Here is a 21,785-nt window from a genome sequence, read left to right as displayed (position 1 = left end):
TAACACTGGGGATGCAGATAATAAGTCTGTGTATAATTAAGAAGTTCCAGAATTTGCTGCAGAAGAGATCTCTTTTACTTCCTACAGGAACTAGGCTGTGCTTTTTTTGCCACTTTACATTATCGCAGACAGGAGTTAAATAAAAGTGGCCAGAGAATATTTAGATTTACTGATGTTACAATCAAAGTGATTGATACTTTTTCAATAAACCGTGTATTTAGTACATTACCAGAAACAATATTTGTACTAATGCACCCAAGCAGGCTTCTCATGGCAAAAACGGTGCACTAAAGATAATATCGTTAGATATGCTAAATAAAATATTCCATCTTTATTCTTGTATCTAACACTTTGATTTTAATACACATGCATTATAAACTAAATAATGTCTGCCCTGCTGCAGTTGTTTTCTATGGAAAACCATTATGCTTCCTTCTTTGTTCCCCAAGTGAAAAGATTGGATTTGATGAAAAAATTACTTCAGGTATAATCCAAATTTGAAAGCTTAAAATTAATGTTGTGTTTTATTAAAGAAAAAAAAGAAGATAAAATATTCACAGATTCCTGATAGAGAAGCGTGGCATGTTTGGAGCTAATTGTTCATGGAGTTCTTCAAAGTGAGATAAATTTGAATTAAATCAAGGCAACAAAGAATTGAATTGCTATTGTATAAAAACACTTTAGATAAAAATTTAACAATGTCATAGAGTTAATATTTTGCTGGCATTTTTCCTGCTCAATTGCAAAAATGTACAGTACATACAAATGTGAAAGTTTGAAAAGCCATATAACAGTACTCTTTTATATTTCTAACTGTGCCCTGGAAGTGCAGCATGTGTGACAGTCCAGCAGTAGACCTGGCAGTTCTTTCTCAGAAGCCTAGGTGTGTTTTGAAGCATTTTTGGGACCAGGATCACCTGCTTGCTCCAGTAGACTGCTGGGATTTTGCCTCTTGGGCAGGTTCAGAGAACACACTGAGGGACCAGTCTGGCTTTTTGTGGCCATTTAAATTTCAATAAAAAGTCACTGCCCCTGTCCTGTGTCCTATTGGTAGGTTCCATACAGCATTGGGACACTGCTGCCCAGCAGTCAGTGATGGACCTGAGAAATTCTCCTTCCTGCTTGCGCTGCTGTACTCCTCTCACACTGCCATAGGCACCAGAAACCAGCTCCTGCTGCTGCTTCTGTCACCTCTGTCAGCCCAACTGGAAAACCTTCAGTATCTAAAAGGCTTTTTCCATCTCCTGTCAAAATAGTGAGAGAGATTGTAATGAAAGAGGCAGACTAAAGGGAAGAAATGGTAGGTGAGGAATGTAGGAACAAAAATCATGGAGGGGGACTGTAAATGTGTGAGGGGAAAAAAAGGATTAGAAAGATGAAATTAATAGTAGAAGGAAGGTCCAAGACCCGATGAGAGATAAAACAGTTTTTATTTTTGTTAGCAACAAATATCTATGGTGTCTTTGAAATTTAAATACCTCTAGGAGCTGTCAGGTCCTTGTTTGGCTACTAAGTGAGAATTCTAGGTCTTTTTGGGCTAATTAGGTTGAATATAGCGGGGTCCTGGCAGCTGTGCAACTGGCCTTCATCACCAGTGACACAGCCAGCCTTGGTCCTGGTCCTTCTCAGGTTATCTATGAGTAGGAGATCTACTGCCATTCTTAGTTTCCCATTTTTAGTTCCAACCCTTTCACCATTTTGATTGTATTCTTTGACATATTTCTCATTCAGTCTAATATTAAATAATTTTTCATTTTTCAATATATTTATTTAGGGAACATTAATTATTTAGGGAAAATGAAACCTTCCATTAAATAATCTTTGGGGAAGTGTCAGCTTATACTGATTTTTTCTTATAGCCCAATAAAACATCAATACAGAATTTAATTCTTCTTTAATTGGTACTTCTGTCTCTGTCATGTTTACTGAAAACCTTTAAGAATTTCTGAATTTACACTTAAATCAGAAGGAAAAGCTGAATACTAGATGTAGGAATAATGAGTGAATGTTTTGAAATCTAAAGTATTGAAATCTAAACTTGTACAATTGATAATGGTATCCTAACATTGTCTAAATTTAATGTTCTTCCATCACTCTCTTCTGTCACTTTCAGAGCACATACTGTCATTAATTTTGGGAAAAGCTGTGTCAGGTGTATACAAAGAACTACAGAACATAATACCATTACTGAAGTATTTTGCAGTGCTATTACTTCTTGTTATTATTATTGGTTGGGGGGCTATAATGACTTTGGTATTACTCCCATTAATTTGGTTACCCTACTTAACATGAAAACTTGTTCTAATTCTTTTAATTACTTATTCACATAATGTAAATTCTCAAGAAGACACTGAATTTACAAGCATGTGATCCTTTCTTGTTGCTAGAGCATCATCACTTTAAAGATCTGCCCCCTGACTCTGAGAGCAGAACTGCAACAGAAGAAAAAGCTTCTACTTGATATCATTATACCCTATTAAATTTTTGTTCTTTCATTTAAAAGCAAATACAGCTAATTGTGTCTCAAAGTGTTAATTTTGGGGTTCTTTTTAAATCATAGTAGAACCTACATTACTCTGAGATTTTTTTTTGCTGAAAAGACAAAGATTAACTGATCCACAGGAAAATTAAAACCTCTATGTAGAATTTTTTTTAAGGAAAATGATAATAATTTACTTCTACCTTCCTCAAGATATTAAAATTATTTTGTGTATAAATTTTACAGACATGTTATTCATATTAAATTATGAATGCTATGGCTCAACTAATTTCTGTGCATATAAGGGTAAATCCCAAAACTGCAAGCCTTGTCTTCTCAGCTATCCAATCCCCTGAGAAAGCCAATTTTCTTTCATGTCTGAACAAAAGAAAAATGTACTATTAAAATGCAATTCAGAAGTGATAAAAACTGCAAGTGGAGCAGCCGGCTCACAGCACCTTCGATGTATTCTCTGGGACACTGGGGCCACATTAATTTTTGTGTGTGTGTGATGTCCATCCCATGTGCAAATTAGCATTACAAGTACCCTAATCTGTCTTGTGTGAGGGTGTCTTTTCCCATGAGTATACACATGCTACTATAGCTTTTTATTATTTAAAAGTCTGCTAACTCAGGGTTTTCCTTTCACTAACTTTACATGGCATTTGTTTGTGGCACATGATAGAAGAAGTTGATACAGCTGGAAAGATTCTAAAACCATTTCTTTTTATGAGGTGGAAAGAAAGAGAAATAATTTTAAAAACACTCAAAGAATTGTTGATAAATCAGTTAGTCAAAATAAATAGTTTTCTGCATCTGTATCAGCTGAGAGATGAAGAAGGGTATTTTAATCCTCATTTTTATAAAAATTTTGTTTGCCTAACTCTTATAGGGACTCTGGATTCTGAAAAGCTTTCAGCTAAGGAAGCATTCTAATCAACTGTACTTCTTCATGATATTTAAAAGTGATGTTTTGGACTTCTGAAGCATACCTTCTTAATTTTACTGAATAATATTTTTTCTTAGAATTAAGAACACGTGTTGATTTCTTCACAATAACAACAATGATAAACTTAATTCCCAGTGTTTTACATTATAGTAAAATGTACTTGTTTGCTCTTTTGACTCTTCTGGAAACTGAAATAGATGGAACTAAGATGTGTTTGTAGGGTGTCTTGCAGATCTTCTATATACGAGATCTGCAAGATGTTTTTCACTTTCCTTTGTATAGTTTGCTATGGAACCTACCCAAAAAACCTGTGGTTCTCCCTGACAATTAGGGACATCCATCTGAAAACCCCTTCCAGCAGGTAGGGGGCTTCACTGCTTGCTGGCATTATATAAGAAGCAAGTCCATCATCATTATTACCGAAAATGAAAGAACCTGGCTCAAAAAGATTGCTAATTAGGACATAATTATAACTTAAAGTGTAAAGTACACAGTCTGTGAATTCTAAAGAAACAATTTCTCTGTTTTGTGGTTTACAGATATGCACGAGTTTCTGTTCTGTTAAATGATAATACGGTTTATTTAGCTTTGGCTATGACGTAGCAAAGGATGCCTCTCTCCAGAGGTGTTCTCTCTCCTCGTGCACGGGGAGCGCCTGCCACTGGTAGCTGGCACAGGCTGCACTCTCTGCCAGGACCTGAGATATCAGCAGGCACCTCCCAGCAAAGGGAACCCTGATTGTCCTGCACATCCCACCAGCTGTCAGTGCAGATACACACAAAGTAATAATCTACTAATGCAAGTGAACAAAGTTAGATCCTTGTGGAAAAAGTCTTCATTCTATCCTGTGGAAACTCATTGTCTCTTTGCTCCAAATTTAATCTGAACAAAGCTGCAGGAGAAATTACAGTAATCCTCTCACAATACTGAGAGGGAACATTAAGGAAGTAGTGAAAAATATCAGGAACATGTGTCCATGTCATCTCCTGCAGCATTGATTTACATCAGTCCTGTGGCATCTAGAGAAGAGCATAACTGATTCCAAAATATTCTTGAATTTCAGATTTCTGCCATTTTCTTCATATCATAAAAATTATGAGAAGTATGAGCCATCACTTTTTAAGTCAGGCAAATATGGCCAAGAAGCTTATGGAACTAAATATTTCAGAGAAGTATACCCTAATAAGTGGATAGCAGACAAGGTAAGTCACTGCAAAATCAAGGATTTATTTACTTTTTTAGGTCGCTGTTTTATTAGAACTAAGTGAATTTCAGTATCATCCAGAGATCATGCAGTCCAACAGGATTCTTTCTAGCATGTTATAAAATCACATAGAGCTGTGATGAGTTGTGAAATTTGCTTGACTCTCTGGTAAATTCAATTTGAGGAAATTCGACACCTGTTGGTCCTACAAGATCAGGATTTAAGACCCTGATTAAGTAAAGCCTCAGTTATATGTATTTTCCTAAGTTTCATTCTGTTTGATTTGCCTTTTCTGATTTAGGAGAGGTTGTATATTTACTCTTACATATTAAGATAAACTTCAGGAAATTATAGGAAAACCTGATTAAAACAACACAATATTTTAGTGCTTACATTCTTTGGCAAAATCTTAAAACTAGTGCAAACTTGTTTTTATTTTAAGATGACCTTGTTAAATTGACTGCTTTGTCAGGAGCATCTCATATATGCCTGGTTTTGTAGTGCTGTAAGAGGTAATTTTTCTCAGAACATGAGCTTGTGTAGTGTTTGCATTATTTCTATTTGTATTAGGTACCTTAATCACTTTAAAATTTCTGAGTACAAAAAGGGTAGTGGACTTTGGCTCTGTGCTGCACTCTCTACCATTACAGTTAGGGGACTGGAGCAAATTTGTAGGAGGAGAAGCTGAGACAGCTGGAACACTTCAGTCTGGAAAAGAGGAGGCACGGGGGAGATCTTATTAAAGTGCATAAACACCTGATGAGTGCAAAGGAAGAACAAGACCCCAGACTTCTCTCAGACTCCATAGTGTGCAGGACAAGTGTCAATGAACACAAGCAAAATGCATGAAATTCCAGCTGAACACAAGAAAACACTTTTCTTTTTTCTTTTTCTGTGAGGGTGACAGAGCACTGGTACAAGTTGCCCAAAGAGGTTGTATAATCTTTATCCTTGGATATATCCACGGTCTAGGCAACCTGCTGTAGCTGAGTGTGGGGGCTGTAGAGGGTGATCTCAAGAGGTCTCTTCCTACCTAAACAATTCTGGGATTTTGTAAGATATGATAAATTATTTCCTTGAAAGCAGTTTAACCTTTAAATATACAGCAAGTTCCAAGGAATCTTAGTTTGAGAAGGAACATTTTTAAAAGATTTTTCCTCAGAGCTTTAAGGTTTAAAAATGAGCTGAGATTAGAGTTTTGGTATTTCAACATACATAAATTATATCTCCTTGGAAATAAAACATCAACAATCAAACAAACAGATTTCTGAACTTCAAAAGCAAGGAGTGGAAGATATGACTGGCTGAAGTCCCACAGCATAAGTATGATTTATAAAAAGGACCTAAATGTCTTATTTTTGTACTCATCTTGTCCTGTAAAGACTTGCTTTTCCAGTTCTTAGCAGTTCTTGCTCAGGCTCAGATGATGATATCAAAAACCTTAAGATATTTGTACTGTATATCATACCACACATATATAAACTATGGGCTTAGTGAAAAAATCTCACTTTACTTGTGATCTTGGATAGATATCAGCCTAAATCTCTGGCAGTGAATAGCTGTATACATTAACCCAACATGACACAGAGCCTTCCCACCCCAATTCTAAATCAATATGAAGCTTCCATTAGGAGCCCCTTACCCCAGCAGAGAGATGAGAGGAAAAAAGGGCTATTTATGACATACCTACTGCTTTAATGGGTCATTATGATCAGGAAAAAACCCAAAAAGAACCACAAAACCTCAAGCTCCTCATGGCATTTTAATGGGAAAAGGCTTATACACAGGTGTGAGGTCATACTTTCCTAACTGTTAAATTTAATAGAACTCTGTGTCCCTTTCTTATTTCTAAGCTCTATGAAAACTTTGACTATATCAATGCAATGAACAAAATTATCTGTTCTAATGAATCACAAGACTGAAGAGCATTTAAAAATACTAAAAAAAAAAAAAAAAAAGGATTTTTGTTTAGTGCCTTGCCTGCTGAACACAACCCTCATTTGAGTTTGCCACAAGGTTATATTTTTATAGATGCAACCTCTATTACAGCCTGAATAACTGATAACACTGCCATGATCTCTGTTCAGTTTCTGACAATCTTATGCTAAACAAGTTTCTTGTGTTGTTTCTGGTAAGACTGGGTAAGGTCTTCCAAGGAGTCTAGTCAGTGGTCAGTTGATCAGTGACCCGTTTGAGCTGCTGAGGTATTATTTGATGTTAGTTTATATATTAGCTGGCTTTTTTAATATTAAATACAAAAAGTTTCTTTGTGGCTGTGTGTGTGCACGAGTATGTCCTAGTAGTATTTTCCTGAGGTTTTCATGTGTTTATTACTATGCAATTTAATTCAAGTCACAAAAAGATTAGTATGTAAATTATATAATTACTTTAGAAGCAAAATGAACAACAATGAAAAATATTACCTTGTTACATTTCTTCTGGAAAATGAAAGGATATTAGCATAGCCTTCCTCTAAATATAATAATTACCATATCTATGTGAGGAAAAATTAATAGTTCTTTTTTTCATCTAGTTATGATCTGAAAATTTTATCTCACTCTGTTTACATTTCAAAGAAGTTTAAGTTAAGGGAAAAAGTGTTCTGTTCTAATTCTTCATTATAAATAAACAAGGAATAGAAATATTATACCTTTAATTAAACTGAATCTAATTAGTTTACTCAGTAAATCAATATAAAACATAAAACTGCTTACATATTTTAAGTTTTACATTATCTATCTAAATACATTGGAATGCCTTTGATAGAATTAGTGTAAGAAGTTTCAATATAAAAAATTTACTAGTCACTAGGAATTTGATCTACAATGATAGGTTCCAGTGTAGATGGACAGCCAAGGGATCAAATACACTAACTATAGTCTTTCAGCTGTCAAAACACTCACATATGTTCATATTTGCTGAGGCAGAAATAATAGCTTACAATCTTTAATTGGTATTGGAATTAGTTTGCATATGCATTTTAGAAAACTGACTTTAATGTTTTCTTATTTGTAAAATTCAGGAAGTGATAGTTTAAGATGTTCCATTCTGATAGATTCTTCACTCTGATGCCTTATTATAGGTGAATTACAGTACAACTGAATCACAGCTTCATTATTTGCACAGGCATTTTGGCCCGAAACGGGATTTTATTATCTACAAAGCATAAAAATACCCAGGACTGCAAAGAATTAATTTAGAGAACCTAAGCATATTGCACAGAACATAAAGTTGACCTTTACCGTCTACAGCTTTTGGAATGGAGTGGGATGTGGAACACATCGTAGATTTAATGTGGCACAACGCTGTCTGCAGAAACTTGGGTGGGACTGTGACTGCCTGCCCATTGCACCCGATGATTGAATCTGCTGTCACTAGCATCCTGATAATAATGAACATTCAGCTTAACGACCGTGATTATGATTATCATAATTGATGTGCAAGTGCAGTGTGTGGGGATCATTACAGCTGAACTGTACAGCAGAGAAACATGCCTTCGTTATAGATAATTTTACTTTTATGCATTGATTGGGATAAAATATGCTTTTCAAGTTCAACAGGCCAGCTTGATACAATTTTAGTAAGATTTCTACATGTATGAATTGATGTTTATGAGCTTCCTGCAAAACATTCATTCTAGCTGTTTGTTTTGAATTGTTTCATTCCATTAATAATGGGAAATAATGAAATAATTAGATGTTGTCTAGTGGAAATCACTTATAGAGTATTGCCAGCATTAATCAAATATCAACTTAAAATAATTCTGCTTATCATGGCCTTGCCTGGGCTAGGAAACATAGCTCTTGTAATTCACCACCAACACAATTCTACTTCTGGTGGAGCAATGGAAGCAGGTGTGTGGTCAACACTGCTGGCATTTTCCCACTGTACTGTGTAGCCATTAGAGCAGGCAATAGTTGTTCCATATATAAATTATATCACTTCTACCTTTGTCACCAGAGGCAGAGAATTACAGGCTCAGATTCAGCCAGTGCAGTTAAAGGCACAATCAAGAGCTTCAGTCAATTTTGTTGAACAGTGATTGCCTTCAACTGTGATTGCATGAAGTTACAGAAGTATTTAATTAAATCATGACATACATAACAGATAAAAACAAGTATGAGTATATAATCCAAACTAAAATATATATAAAGAATGTTACAACATAAGTATAATGAAAAGTATGATTTCATTGCTTTACACTAGGCATAAATTTGGCTTTTTGTCCAAGAACTGGCAGATTTTCCATCTGGATTAATAGAGAAAACAGAAAAAATTCTTGTAGTGGCTGAAAGAGATTTTTTCTGGTTGAAAATTAGTTTTATCTCTTTCAGAGCCAACACATAAAACAATCATGTCTAGTGGATGATGTTATTACGAGGCAGGATTTTTGATACACTCTTTTTGCTTTTCCTGCCCTGTCTACACTGAAATTTACTTAAGTTCCACTTTAACTCCATTTTTCTAATCGTCCAGTAATTTGACTTGAGATCATAGGTATGATCTGTGTGAAATTTTAAATTCTTTCTTCTTCACACTGTGACTTTATTTTTGTCAAAGGAATTTGCTTGTTTTAATTTTAATTAGAAAAGAAGATTATCCAAGAATGTTTTCTAGTATGGCATGATACTGAATGAATCCATGATACATGGCTAATGAATGTGCATCTGAACTGTCAGCTTCATTACCTTTTAAAACTTTCAAGGCCATATTTACCAGTGTGCTTTGTGACAGAAGTTACTAATGTACATGAGAAGCGCTAGCACATATTTGGAATATCAGGTTCCTAGTTCCTCAATCACCTCAGTGTCTTTTCTTAGGCAATACAGATCTCACATAATGTGGCAGACAGAAGGGAATTATTGGATGGGCTGTAGGAGTTTGCTTGTTCCAATCCTGGTTTCTGCATGAACCATGTCAGGGATAATAAGGGTTGTTGCCCAAGTGGGATGCACTCCAGCAATCCCCGGCCCATGACATGTCTCCTGTATGGTTATTACTGCTGGCATGACTTGATGCATGTATTCAGATTTCCAAGTGGACCCTTAGTTTAAATTGTAAACTATCTTCTTCCAGCAAACCACTGCTTCGTCTCACTTTTTTTTTGCTATCCTGAGTCCTGCACCAAAACTAATCATTTAAATCCAAGGATCTGGTCCTACAACAATATATACTGTACTATTCATTAAAAGTCTGTCTGTTCTACCCTGTAACATATATTTTCTGCTCTCAGAAGAACCACTTGGAGTCAGAATGTTAGTCTATCTTCACATGAAAGAATCACCTGAATGATTCCCTGCCTCCACACTCCACATAGGTTGATTACCTCAACAGCAATACTCCTCAGAGCTGTGAGCTCCTTGGAGCTCAGGTGTTTGGCTACCTGATTAGATAGTATAGAAAAAGTGCAGTGTTGCCTAATTTTATATCACAGAACAACTTAATGAGCAGATGGTCTCTGAAACTGGATGACAAAAGTATCTTCAAGTCACTTTTGCATTCACAGGACTAGAATGAAATATCTCTTATTATAGGATGCACCCATTTCATTTTCCAGGAAAGCAAATGACAATTCCAACTTTTGATGGTTTACATAATGATCTTTCCAGGTTCCTTATGACTGTGTCCTATTTACAGAATTACATTTTGTTATGAAAATCACTTTCAGTGCTCTCACTGGAAAGGTTCTTGAGTTGTACATTGTTTCCTTTGAGAAAATCCTTAGGGTCATCACTGTTGAGTTGCTTTTGAAAAATGCTATGCTTGATATACAATTATTAATTATTATTAACTCTCATTGAGCTTTCAAATTATTTTCTTCGTTGTAGAAAGATGTAAAGCAAATTAAAACATACAAAATGTACCCTTGGCTAATGTTTAACTAAATGCAGAAAAGAATCTGTCCATAACTGGAAGGCTGAAAAAACTTTCTAGTGGTTACTGATGAGTCACAGGGTCTGATTTTGAAGTAATGCTACAAAGTAGTATCTGAGAAGAGTCAAACCATTCAATTATTGCATAAGAAGAGGTACTGTCACCACTTGTCTAATCAAATCCATTCTAGCGGCTGTTTGTAAGGGTTTGTGGGCAACTAGTTGAATGTTTTATAAAACCTGATTTTCAGTTCTGTAATTTCTCAGTGGGAAAATGCAGTCCCTTGATGATGATCCAAGGCTTTGAAGAATAAATTGATTCGAAGGAGAAAATTAGATGGCACTTATTATACTGTCTAACTAGCAATCCTCTGTCATTTGTCTGTTGGATGATAAATGTCTTGCTTTGCCTACCTTCCTCATTTAATAATGTAACTTGCATCTTAGTGGTATAAAAGAAAACCTTAGGAGTTTACTTTAACCAGTATTTCTGTGAGTGAGATGTACATATGTTTAAGCTTTCTAAATAATTCCCATTATACACATTGCTTAAACATTTTAAAGCCTCTTATTTAATCAGAAACACTTTAGAAATAGAGCATCTTGCCCAATTCCTTCAATATGTGCTTAGTGTACATTACAGTAACTTGTGGCACAGCTTTTAATTGCAAAAAAAATAAGTTAATCTAGAAACAGTAGATACTGGAGTTACACCTAATTTGTTTATATTGGTTTTAGGCGTCGACTATTTGGATATGGTTTTGTTTGTTGGAATTTAAAATCCATACACTAAATTGGGAAATCCATGGCCTTGCCTTTTCATATCAGTTTTGGATAGACTGTTCAGTATTCTTGGAATTAAGTAGACTTTTTTATATGTATGTCAAACATAATGTATTTCAACTCAATTCAATTTGCCACAATATTGAATTAAAAAGGCTATATTTCGAAGTCACTTAAAATTCTTTATGGAACTTATCTGCAAAAGCAAGCTACTTATTATTTGATAATACTCACCAAGACCTTGTTTGTGCTTGTTAAATAGAGCTGAAATTAAAGTAACCAAAAGCTTTTCACAGTCCTCTGAGAATTACATGGGCCATACAACTGTTGAAAACTGCAGGTTTGAGAGCTGGTCCTCAGCCCTAGCATAACTGAGATATAGCCATGGAGCTGGGAAAATTGGCATCAGATAAGGATCCAACTTATAATGAATATAATCAATATGTAAATTCATGCCATTCAGACAGAATGTTCTAGGAAAAACGGTGTTACAAATTTTCTCAAAAAAAGACTTAAAATCTCATCTTTAAACGTACATTGCTGGTGAGTTTGCAAGACTGAGGGCTAAGATGAGGCACATATTTTGATGACTTTCTTGCAACAAGTGCACTTAGGACTACAGACTGTTGCATCTTGAAATGATGTCTGAATTAGAGATTTTGCTACACTGTCTCATTATGATTGTATGGTTTTATAATTTAAATGCTAATAACACCCACAGGTGTTCTAAGATATTATGCATGGTATGAGCCCAAGTTGAAAGAAAGGCTGTAAGTTTGCAGGGGTTTTATTGTTTTGATGCTCTCTCCAGAGAGCAAAAGTATATTATTCTCAGAGCAGTAGGACTTCAGTGCAGAAAAATGGATTTTAACGTAACCTACATTCCTTGAACAGGAAAAACCACAGTAAAAGCTTTGTGGAGTTTTGTTGGAATGAATGAGACATGGAAAGTAATACAGACTGCTTGTTGTCTTAATGGTTTGACATAAGATTCTACTGCTTCTTTCTTCAAAATTTATATTATTAATCAATTCTGGACTAATTTGCCTCATTTTAAATCATGGTACAATATCCACTTTGGAATACACTTCAGTGTTTATTCATGTAATGCAATGAAGAGCTGTTTCAATGTGCCCTTTAAAAACTCAGGTTAAAAGGATGTTCCACCACGATAAACTATATTATTTATTCTCTTACAGTTTTTGTTGGTAATACTTGTAGGGAAAGTGAAAGGCATATCCACATGAGGAGTGTTTTTATGAGTAGGTGATTTGCCATGTGTTAATGTTCTAGAAATAGTTATGGAATTATTCAGGACTAACCTTTGCACTTGAAATTCAAACTTCACTTCCATATAAACAACCTTACAAGCTTTGATGAGTTAAGGTATAGAGGTAAGTGTGCCTGAGGCAGAGGGGTAGGGTACAAAGACTGAAGCACATGGTACCAGTTTCACAACCATATTGGTTTTACTTCTCATAATGAGACTATTTGAGAGGAATCAACATTTTGACTGCAATAATAGAAGCTAATAATATTCCTGGCTTGTAGCTTGGAGACATGTCAGGATTCCTCACCTGTAATCATGTGAAGGAATGGCAGCATGTATGATAAGTTCTTGTCATTACCAACTGAACACCCTGCTCTTTTAAAGAATAACTTGTTAGGTAGGAGAGCCTCAAACTTAGAGGGGGGGAAAGGAAAAAGAGAAACAAGAAAAACATTGCATATTAACAGACTTTGTGCGCTAATGCAAAGCTGCTTGATTGAGCAGTGTAGTGTCAACCATGTCTTTCTTCTAATGCTAAAAGTAATGCACATAGACAGAGTGACAATCAGAGTACAGCCTCCCATCAGCCGTAATTAATCTTTTAGTTAACAGAGACTAGAAAAGCTTCTCATCAGCCTCTTCTGAAGTCTGAGGCACCCTGTTTTTTGATGTTTGCATTCTGAGTAAAATTGTCCCCACCAGTTCTAACAAATTGAAACACCAGGCTAATTATGGCAGCTAATGAAGTGTGTGGAATGGTCACAGCTTGTCGTGAAACTGTTCCTTCAGCTCAGATTAGAGTTTCATCAATCACTTTTTTAAACTGATCCAGAATTGCTTCTGCCCAGTGCTTGGCATTTTTAATGCTGTTTCTATAATTGGTTTTTTCCCCAAAGCTTAGGCTATTTTTTGAAATATTACATTCTCAGGACAGGGCTTACAAACTCCAGTTTATAAAAAAACATTTCATTATTGCCTCTATCAGTTGATCAAGTGCTAGAAAGCTAATAAAAGAAGCAGAAGTATAAAATTTGATATATTGCTTTTAATCCAGCTAAAGGTAGCAATAAAGCATATACACATATATGTATATGAATCATTATTACTGTGGGCTGGATGCACACTGCAATCTCCTGAGACGTGGTTTGTGGGCTGGATGGTTCAAATTCCACTGAAAGACCTAAATGAAATGAATGACTTCGTCTTAGCTTATTTCCTAGTGGATTGTGGTCCTCCATATATCACTCAAAGAGTTTGGCATGATTTGTAGTTTTTGCAGATGCCCAAGCCTTTGGCAAAAGGAAGACCAAAATATGTTGCTATTTAAAGAATTTCCACACTTCAGTTCAAATCTGAAGCCCTCAGACAAGTATGGGAAAATTTACAGTATAACTTATATTGCTGCTACACTGTCAATGAATAAATTAGCATATAAAACATTGTAAAAATTCCCATTTCCTCCTCATTTATAAGATATAATCATACTCAGCTATACATTGAAAGTTCTGTATAGACATTAAAGGCGTAGATGTTAAAGTCTCAGGCTAAATTCGTTCCTCAGCATGGCCAGCAGAGTGTTGAATCTAGTTCATAAGTTATCCAGCTGAAAAATGAAACAAACTTTTGTTTATGCACTACCATAGAATATGGCTGCACAAGCTGTTGCATTCAGTACATACATAACATGTATTCCTATCAGAACCAATGCAGCATGGTTTTAATTTTTGAATTGCTCAGCAATCTATTTTTAAAATTTGTGCTAATAAGTGTAATCCATATCATTTTTCTGAACTGTTTTGAATCTGTAACAATGTTTGACTATAAAAACCAGCTGCTCTTCTCCCCAAAGCTTCTAATCAGCAAGTTTGTCAGAACTAACTTCATGCCAATGCCCAAACAAATCTGTGGCACCTGAGTGAGTAATCACTGTAGCTGATGCTACTCTTGAACTGTATCAAAGAACTGGTGGATTTACACAGAAGAAAAAGTGCCACTGAAAACATGACTCATAAAGAAGATACATACTCATGTATGAGTAAAGACAGAGAGAAAAAATAGCAATAAGTGTTAGTCTAAAAGCTTTTGTTCCCATTTTATTGATTAATGAGAGCATTTGTAAACACTGGATGGGAGATGAGTACCTTCTCTAGTGTTAGCCCATCTGCTAAATCAGCTGCCTGCAAAATGAGAAAATATTCCTGTTTGATCATTTCTGTCTCTTCTGAAGGTAGCTTATATTTCTGGAGGAGGAAAGCTGGTTTTCTCTTTAGCTTTCATCAGTGCTAGGACACCTTGCTGACTCATGTTTAGCCAGTTGCCCACAAGGACCAGCAGGTCCAGCTGCTGCCCAGCCTGTAAGACTCCAGCCTGCTTTGCTCTGGGGTGAGTCTGTGCCAGGTGCATTTGTCCATCCTGTGTTTTGTAAGGTTCTGTCAGGCCATTTCTCAAGCCTGTTTGCATCACTCTGAGTGACAGCCCTCCAGTGTCTCCATGGTGCCATTACTTTGGTGTAATCCAGGAACCTGAGGAGAGTGCATTCCATTTCCACCTCCAGGTCGCTGAGAAGATATTAAGATAGGCCCCAAGACAGCACCTAAGGAAATATGTTGGTACCCAGGTTCCAGTTGAGAAGAAGCCATTCATTGCTACCCTTTGAACCTGAGACTTCAGGAAGCTATTACATCTATTAGTCTGTGCATCTAGACTATAATTTACCAGCTTGGTTAAAAGGATTCTCTGGGAGATTGTGTTGAAAGCCTTGTTAAAGCTCAGCCAGACAGAATCATCCACTGTTCTCCTTTGATCTGCATATCTAGTAATTTCATCACAGAAAACAATCAGGTTAGAAAGTGTCATCCAGAAGCATGTGAAACCAGATGAAATCTAACTGGAGTATTGGTTTTGCTGCATATCAGAAGCCAAATAAGATAAAAAATATTTTTACTTGAGGATTTCAACTCAGAATTTTTCCTCCTTAACACCTGGTGGCATGATTTTGGCAAATTAGAGAGTTGCAACTTGATCTTGGCAGGTTAAACATTTTCTGGCTTTAGTCTAGCAGGTTAAAAGTGGTTCTGAGATTTTCTTGGCAGTGAGCACTTGGCACTGGCTTATTTTCAGCTGGAAAGAGAATGTGGTAGTTGAACAGATTAGACAATGAAGGGGGCAGCTTACAAATGGCCTAAGTCAAGATGTTTATCCCTAAGTGCAGTAGTTTCTAACGCAAGTCCTGTTGCTAGCAGAGTGTGTGTGATGGACACGACAAGAACCTGGTTTAAAAATACAAGTACTGTCGTAAAAATATGTCCTTTACTTTTTTTCATCAGATGCTTTTTAAGTCAGTGGTTTTTTTTGTACACAGGAATGTTTGTTAGGCTCCACCTCAGATTTAAGAACTTCTTTAAAGGGTTATATATTTTCATTAGAGTGTTATTTATACATCTTAAATAGATTAAGGTGAACTTCTACTCCCCTCTTCAGAAATATTTTCTTAAAATACACTGCAAGAGGTAGATATTTGCATGACAACAGCAAATAAACACCTCTTGGGATTCTGAATACTTACTGAACTATTTTAACTGCACACTTGTTTTTTAGCCCAGATTCAGTAAAGTTCAAAGGTATCTAAGTATGAAATAGCTTGCAGAGAAATTCACATTGGTTTCTTAATTTGATTAACTTGTGAAAAAAGGTTACATAGTAAAAAAATAGAGTATCATCTTTGGCTATTTTGGTTCATATACAGACATTCCGACTAGAATTTTGGTGATGCTGTTTTATAACATTGCCTAAAGTAAGGTAGAGCATGGACTGCAACTTGGTGCAGCAAACTATACTTGTAATATTCATACTGACTCTGAACAGGTCTAAAAGTACCTGAAAAGTGTCTACATCAAGGTGACTTATTCTTCTTCTGTAGATTAGCTTTATACACTTAAAGAAATTAATTCACTGAACAGTTATTTGTAAGGGAGAATGTGTTTCTTTCTAAAGCATTGCAAAGCTAGTCCATGTTTGAGAGGAAGGACCAGACAGTGCCTTGACTTGCAGATCATTAATAAATGGAATAAATTGAGGTAGAGGGTACAGCTGGGAATTCCACCCTTCCTTCCTCTTGGGCAACCACAATGACTGTGGGGTACTAAGTAAATGTAACTAATGCAAATTTGGACCACAAATCTTCATTGCTGGTTATATTACACATGACAAAAAGGACAGCCTGGTTTCAGATCCCAGGTTAATTTTAAAGAGGCAATACTTACAGGAAAAACTCATTTACTGGACCAAATCATTTCCCCTTTTTTCTTTTATTCTTCCTTGCACAAAACTTCCATCAAAGCCCAGAGATAATTTACTTGTGAGAAAGGATAGTAAGGGCTGACACATTTGTAATCCTTAATGAACGTGGCTATCGCAGAATATCTTACTTGTTTAGGAATAGTTGTGCTTTCCTTGCACACTGGCTCAAATTATTGCATTTTGAAGAACATCATTATTTTCTGTCTATTTTCTAATTTGTGCAGCTATGAAAGGGGATACACTTTTGTTCCTTTCTCCAAATTGCTTCTAACCATGCAGGAGCTAAAGTAGGCTCTTTTCAAGCCTAGAACACATCCTCTCCTACTTTGCACAGATGAGGACAGGAAGTTTTAGAGCTTGATTGTCAGTTGTCTCCAGCTATCTCTAAAGCACAAATTAGCACAATTTAGCTGCAGAGCTACGAAAGGAAACTTCAGTGAGCACAGAAAGGGAGGAATGGAGTTATAATTTCCATGTTAGGCTGTCCCAAGGGAGCACACATGGCTGTGCTGCTCGTACTTGACACATCACACAGAAAGTATCTAAACTATGAGGTTATCAAGTCAGTGGCTTTTCAAACTGATGAGCCATCACTAGAAATCTTTCATAATTTCTAGAAAGCACTGTTTAAGTTTGGCTTCCTCGTTTTTATTTCATAAAAGATAAAAAAATGTAAGAGTCGGTGATAGTTATAAATATCCATGAAAAATGAAGTGTAAAAATAATGAAATGTTTGTTACATAAACTAAGTAGCAATTAATGTTTTCTCTTTCTTTTTGGAAGATAGGATATTAAAATAGTGTTGTTAAATTTCCTACTGTGAACATAATTTCCTGATTCTTTTTTACAGCACATTATCATAATGTCAATAAAAGACTAAAACTAACTAAAGAAAGAAACTTGCCTGATGTAAGCGTAGCACAGAAGGTTATAAAGTTGCCTTTTATGATGGCTAAACAATATCATTTTATTTTAAGATCTAATAGCAAGTTGATTCAAAGGGTAAGACTTACAAAGTCATTAAAGCAAGTAGAAAATTGCCTTCTACCATAGTCACCCAGTCTTTTTAAATCAAAGAGTTTTATTGTTGGTGGTGATGTTTGCATTTGCAGGAGGTAATTAGGGAATAAGTTAGACATCACACTCAGAGCCCTCAAGCTTGTCAACAAGAACCATAAAACTTCACTTGAAAAAAAGAAAAGTCAGTTTAGAAGGCAAATTGCAGAGAATAGAGGGAAACGGGATCATAGCATTTTGAGTCAGTTTGACCTCTACTGTGTCTATCCACAATATGGAGAAACTCATGTATGCTTCCATGAAAACTTCATTGTTCCTACCAAAAAGAACAAAATGTAGAGATTTTCATACTGGTAGCAGTAGTAGACAGTTGAAGGAGGAAGCAGATGTTAGTTCCTCCTTCTCCTCCTCTGCATCATGTTGGCAAGCTGAATAGGGAAAGGTGCAATAATTCTACTCCCTTCAAGCAGTGGTCACTTGTCAGCTGTGGGGCAGGGAGCTCTGATGAGGCACGCTTTTCCCTGGGAGTCAATACCTCTGTGCTGACACAATGAGATCCAGTCCCTAAGGCATGATCCAGGCTTTTGTTATTATCTCTTATATGAAGGGGCTGGTTGACCCAATTGGTTAACACATTAGCATTTCAATTTTATAGCCTTAAGTCATGGAAGACCTCTTCCTAGATTTTTTTTTTTTTTTTTTCATGGCAGAAAGTAAAATTGGCGGTCTGTGCCCACCAGCCACAGAAACAGTTATGCCAAACAACTGTGTCCTGAACTTTATGGCTAATTAGCTGTTGAAGCTGTGCCCAAGAAATAGGTTCTGTTGCCCATGGGAAGAAGAGAGAAGCTGTTATTAATGTCTCAGCTCATATCTCTTAGTAAGTCTTATGAGCAGTGCTGCTTAAAGAGACTAAATGTACAACAGGGAATTAAAAATTATAGTACCCCTTTCACTGACTGAAATATTGTAAACTTGTTACACTGGGGCCAGGATTGGTGTCAATGTACTTTGTGTGAAAAGTGCAATAGAAGCATTAGTATTTGACAGCCCTGGTTGAAATAAGTGAAATTAATGGAGCTCTTTTCATATACGACAAGGCCATGGCACCCCTTTCATGCTGCTTACAGACAGAGAAAAGTCAATACTTTTTTATTACTTGATGCTGACCTACATTTTGCACTACAAGTGCCAGGCCCACTAATTGGTTTCAGTTGTGAGAAAAGTTTGCCCCAAAGAAACATTGGAGCAGATAAATCAATCTTTTTTAGGGTAGCTTAGTGGGTTTTGAGCACTTGAAATGACATTTGTGTTGTATTGACAGAATGGGTTGTTACACTCATTTTGTCATGTCAGAAGGCCCTGTACTAGTTGGAAGTATTGTTAACCAGTATTGATAAATTTGCTGAAAATAAAAGTTAGCTGGATCAACATTTTACTTGTCTAACAGCTTGTTGTTTCTGGTTTGCTTCTTTGTTAGAGACCTCTGTGGTTACTAGCAGGTCATTAGGCTTACTATGACAGCTCAATTTAAAACTTTAATTTTACTATTACAAGCATTAGGACCATAGGAAACTCATAGGAAATATGACCACTTAGTGTTAAACAGGTGGGGTAGTGGACAAGAGCTGTGCAGTGACACTTGGCAGTACTGCCTGGTTTCCAAAGGAGCTATGCACATGGGATGTCTCCTGCCTTTGTGGGAAAGCAAGATTGCTCAGTGGGTTACCCTAAGCTAAGAACATATCTGCTGCAGGGCCATTTGTGCAGAATTTCCCACTGCCTCCTCTAAGGTCTTGGTGTGTACTTGTGGTTTCAAAGTATTGTTTCCTGGTTTTACTACTCAGTAGCATGAAGATAGAATTATGATTCCAGCAGCTGTGCTTGTCTTTCAGTTATTCCTTCTGCCATTAGTTCCTAACAGAATTTACATTCAGAATAGGTATTCTATAAAGAGAAGAACAGAAGAGGCCTAATGTCTCTATAGGAGCAACAGATACAATTCCAGCACTACAAAAGAGTTTCTCTGAGATGTAAACTTTTCATGGATTGGTTTACCTTTTACACATCACACAGTGCCATGGTTGACATAATGCATTTATACACTGTCTTTTGTATTTTTTGATTGACTCAGAAGAGGAATCACTGCTCTGAATATCTGCTGTTGATGGAATGCTTTACATTTCAGAGAATGCTTTTCATTATACAATTTATATTTGAAACTTCTGCACAAGTTGCTTCTACTAATCCATGAAGGAAATCTATATTTGTACAGCCTAACACAAATTTAGTCTCAATTCATGCTACCAAATCTCTACTTATTCAGCAAACACAAGTTTTATCATTACAGAGAAAGGAAAAACTATCCTATCCTGTAAATCAGATAATGTGAGTTTATTGTATGCTTATTGTTCCAAGTTTATCACATGCTTAGCAGTTTCATAATTATTATGGACTTGAGAGATTTGATGTATGAAATTACCCTGAAGTGTGTATGCAGGAGCTGAGAATAAATGGTAATTATAGTGCTCTCTGGCCTTAGAATCTGAGAGCCAATATGCTACTGCTGTTTGTCTGTTCCTGCTTTGGTCTGAGGCAGCTGACTTTCTACTTCATTAAATTTCCAAGAAGATACTCAGTGGTAATTCCTATCTCATTTTTAACTGCATTTTTATATTATGGGATATTGTACAGTACTCTCAAAATTGCTTGGAAAGAAACACTGTTAGTACAAATTTGTTTCTAGAATATCACAGAAGTCATTTTCAAGGGCCTCCCAACCAATCTGAAGGTCTACAAGGTCTTGTTCATTTGCCAGCGTTTGTACGTGATCTGTATTTATGTAAGTCTGCATAGTCAGATGAAAAATGTCTTTGGAATTTGCTTTAATAACATTCCAAATATAGACTATGTAACCATTTGGCAAGTCTAATCTATGACATCAGAGTGCTGATTGAGACAAATCTTTGGTGGCTTTATGCCACCTTTTCTGACTCCATTGTTTTGAACTGATGAGCTCACAAGCTCAACTATATAATATATTGAAAGGGTCCATAGGTCTTGTTAAGTTCTGCCAGTTGAACTTGAGTCAACTACAATTTACTAGAGTGAAAGGATTCAAAGCTGGACAAGTTTAAAAAGGAAGTGTTATATCAACCTTTTTGGGAATTTCAAAGTAATTCTCTGTGCTGAGAATTACAGGTCTCTGAAGCTGAGAATTATATGGCATGATTTAAGAATGCATTGTGGAAAAATTCCATAAAACTCAGCTCCATGCTCTTGTGATCTCAAGAGTGCAAAACTATAGACCAAGCTCACTAATATGTGTGAATTCATATTTGTAAGTCTATTCATTCCAGCTACCAACAGAGAGGAACTGATGGTGAAAATAATTTTGAAGAAGCCTGTTTTTCGCTACTCACAACCTATGTTCTTGAAAAGGATTATTTACATAACTTCATAATTTCTATGCTATGAAGCAAAGAGCCTAAATTCAAGATGATTGCTATCAGAATCAATGAACAGTGCATCACTATGCTTCCCTGCATGTTTTGAGTGGTCATGTCACCATTTCATTAGATGGATGCGAGAACATGGCATTCAATTCCTTTTCTTTTATGCTGTGAGGTAGGTCTTGCAAGGCCAGGTGGTGTTTTCAGACCTTACTTTATGCCTCTGTTGAAATCTGATTTAAATCTTTATCTTCAAATACAGAAAAAATAGAAACAAGATCTGTTTCCCAAAAAGATATTTATATTTTAAATGCATGCTATGCAATTTTTACCTAGTATACATCCTAAACTTCTTTAATTAATGTAACTCTAAAGCCAGCAATGCTTTTATTTATCCATCAGACTCTGTATGTTTCCTGAATGTGGTCAAACATAACTGCTGTCGTCATAGTCAGAGCC

General features: G+C 36.0%; 1 protein-coding gene across 2 annotated transcripts in view; it reads left to right on the top strand.

Annotated features, from left to right (window-relative positions):
• The window catches only part of SPATA17 (spermatogenesis associated 17), an 85,996-nt gene that overhangs the window by 61,752 nt on the left and 2,459 nt on the right, over positions 1-21,785 (top strand). The window contains exon 9 of one of the 2 annotated variants that reach the window (XM_053938562.1): positions 4,492-4,630. The exons of the other annotated variant lie outside the window; for it this stretch is intronic. Within the exon in view, the coding sequence (XP_053794537.1) occupies positions 4,492-4,630 (139 nt within the window). The remainder of the gene's footprint in view (positions 1-4,491; positions 4,631-21,785) is intronic. 2 annotated transcript variants of the gene reach the window in all.

This window comes from Vidua chalybeata, chromosome 3, assembly GCF_026979565.1.
Source record: "Vidua chalybeata isolate OUT-0048 chromosome 3, bVidCha1 merged haplotype, whole genome shotgun sequence".
Lineage (NCBI taxonomy): Eukaryota > Metazoa > Chordata > Aves > Passeriformes > Viduidae > Vidua > Vidua chalybeata.
Note: the sequence above shows the minus strand (reverse complement) of the source record. Positions and strands in the feature narration are given on the sequence as shown.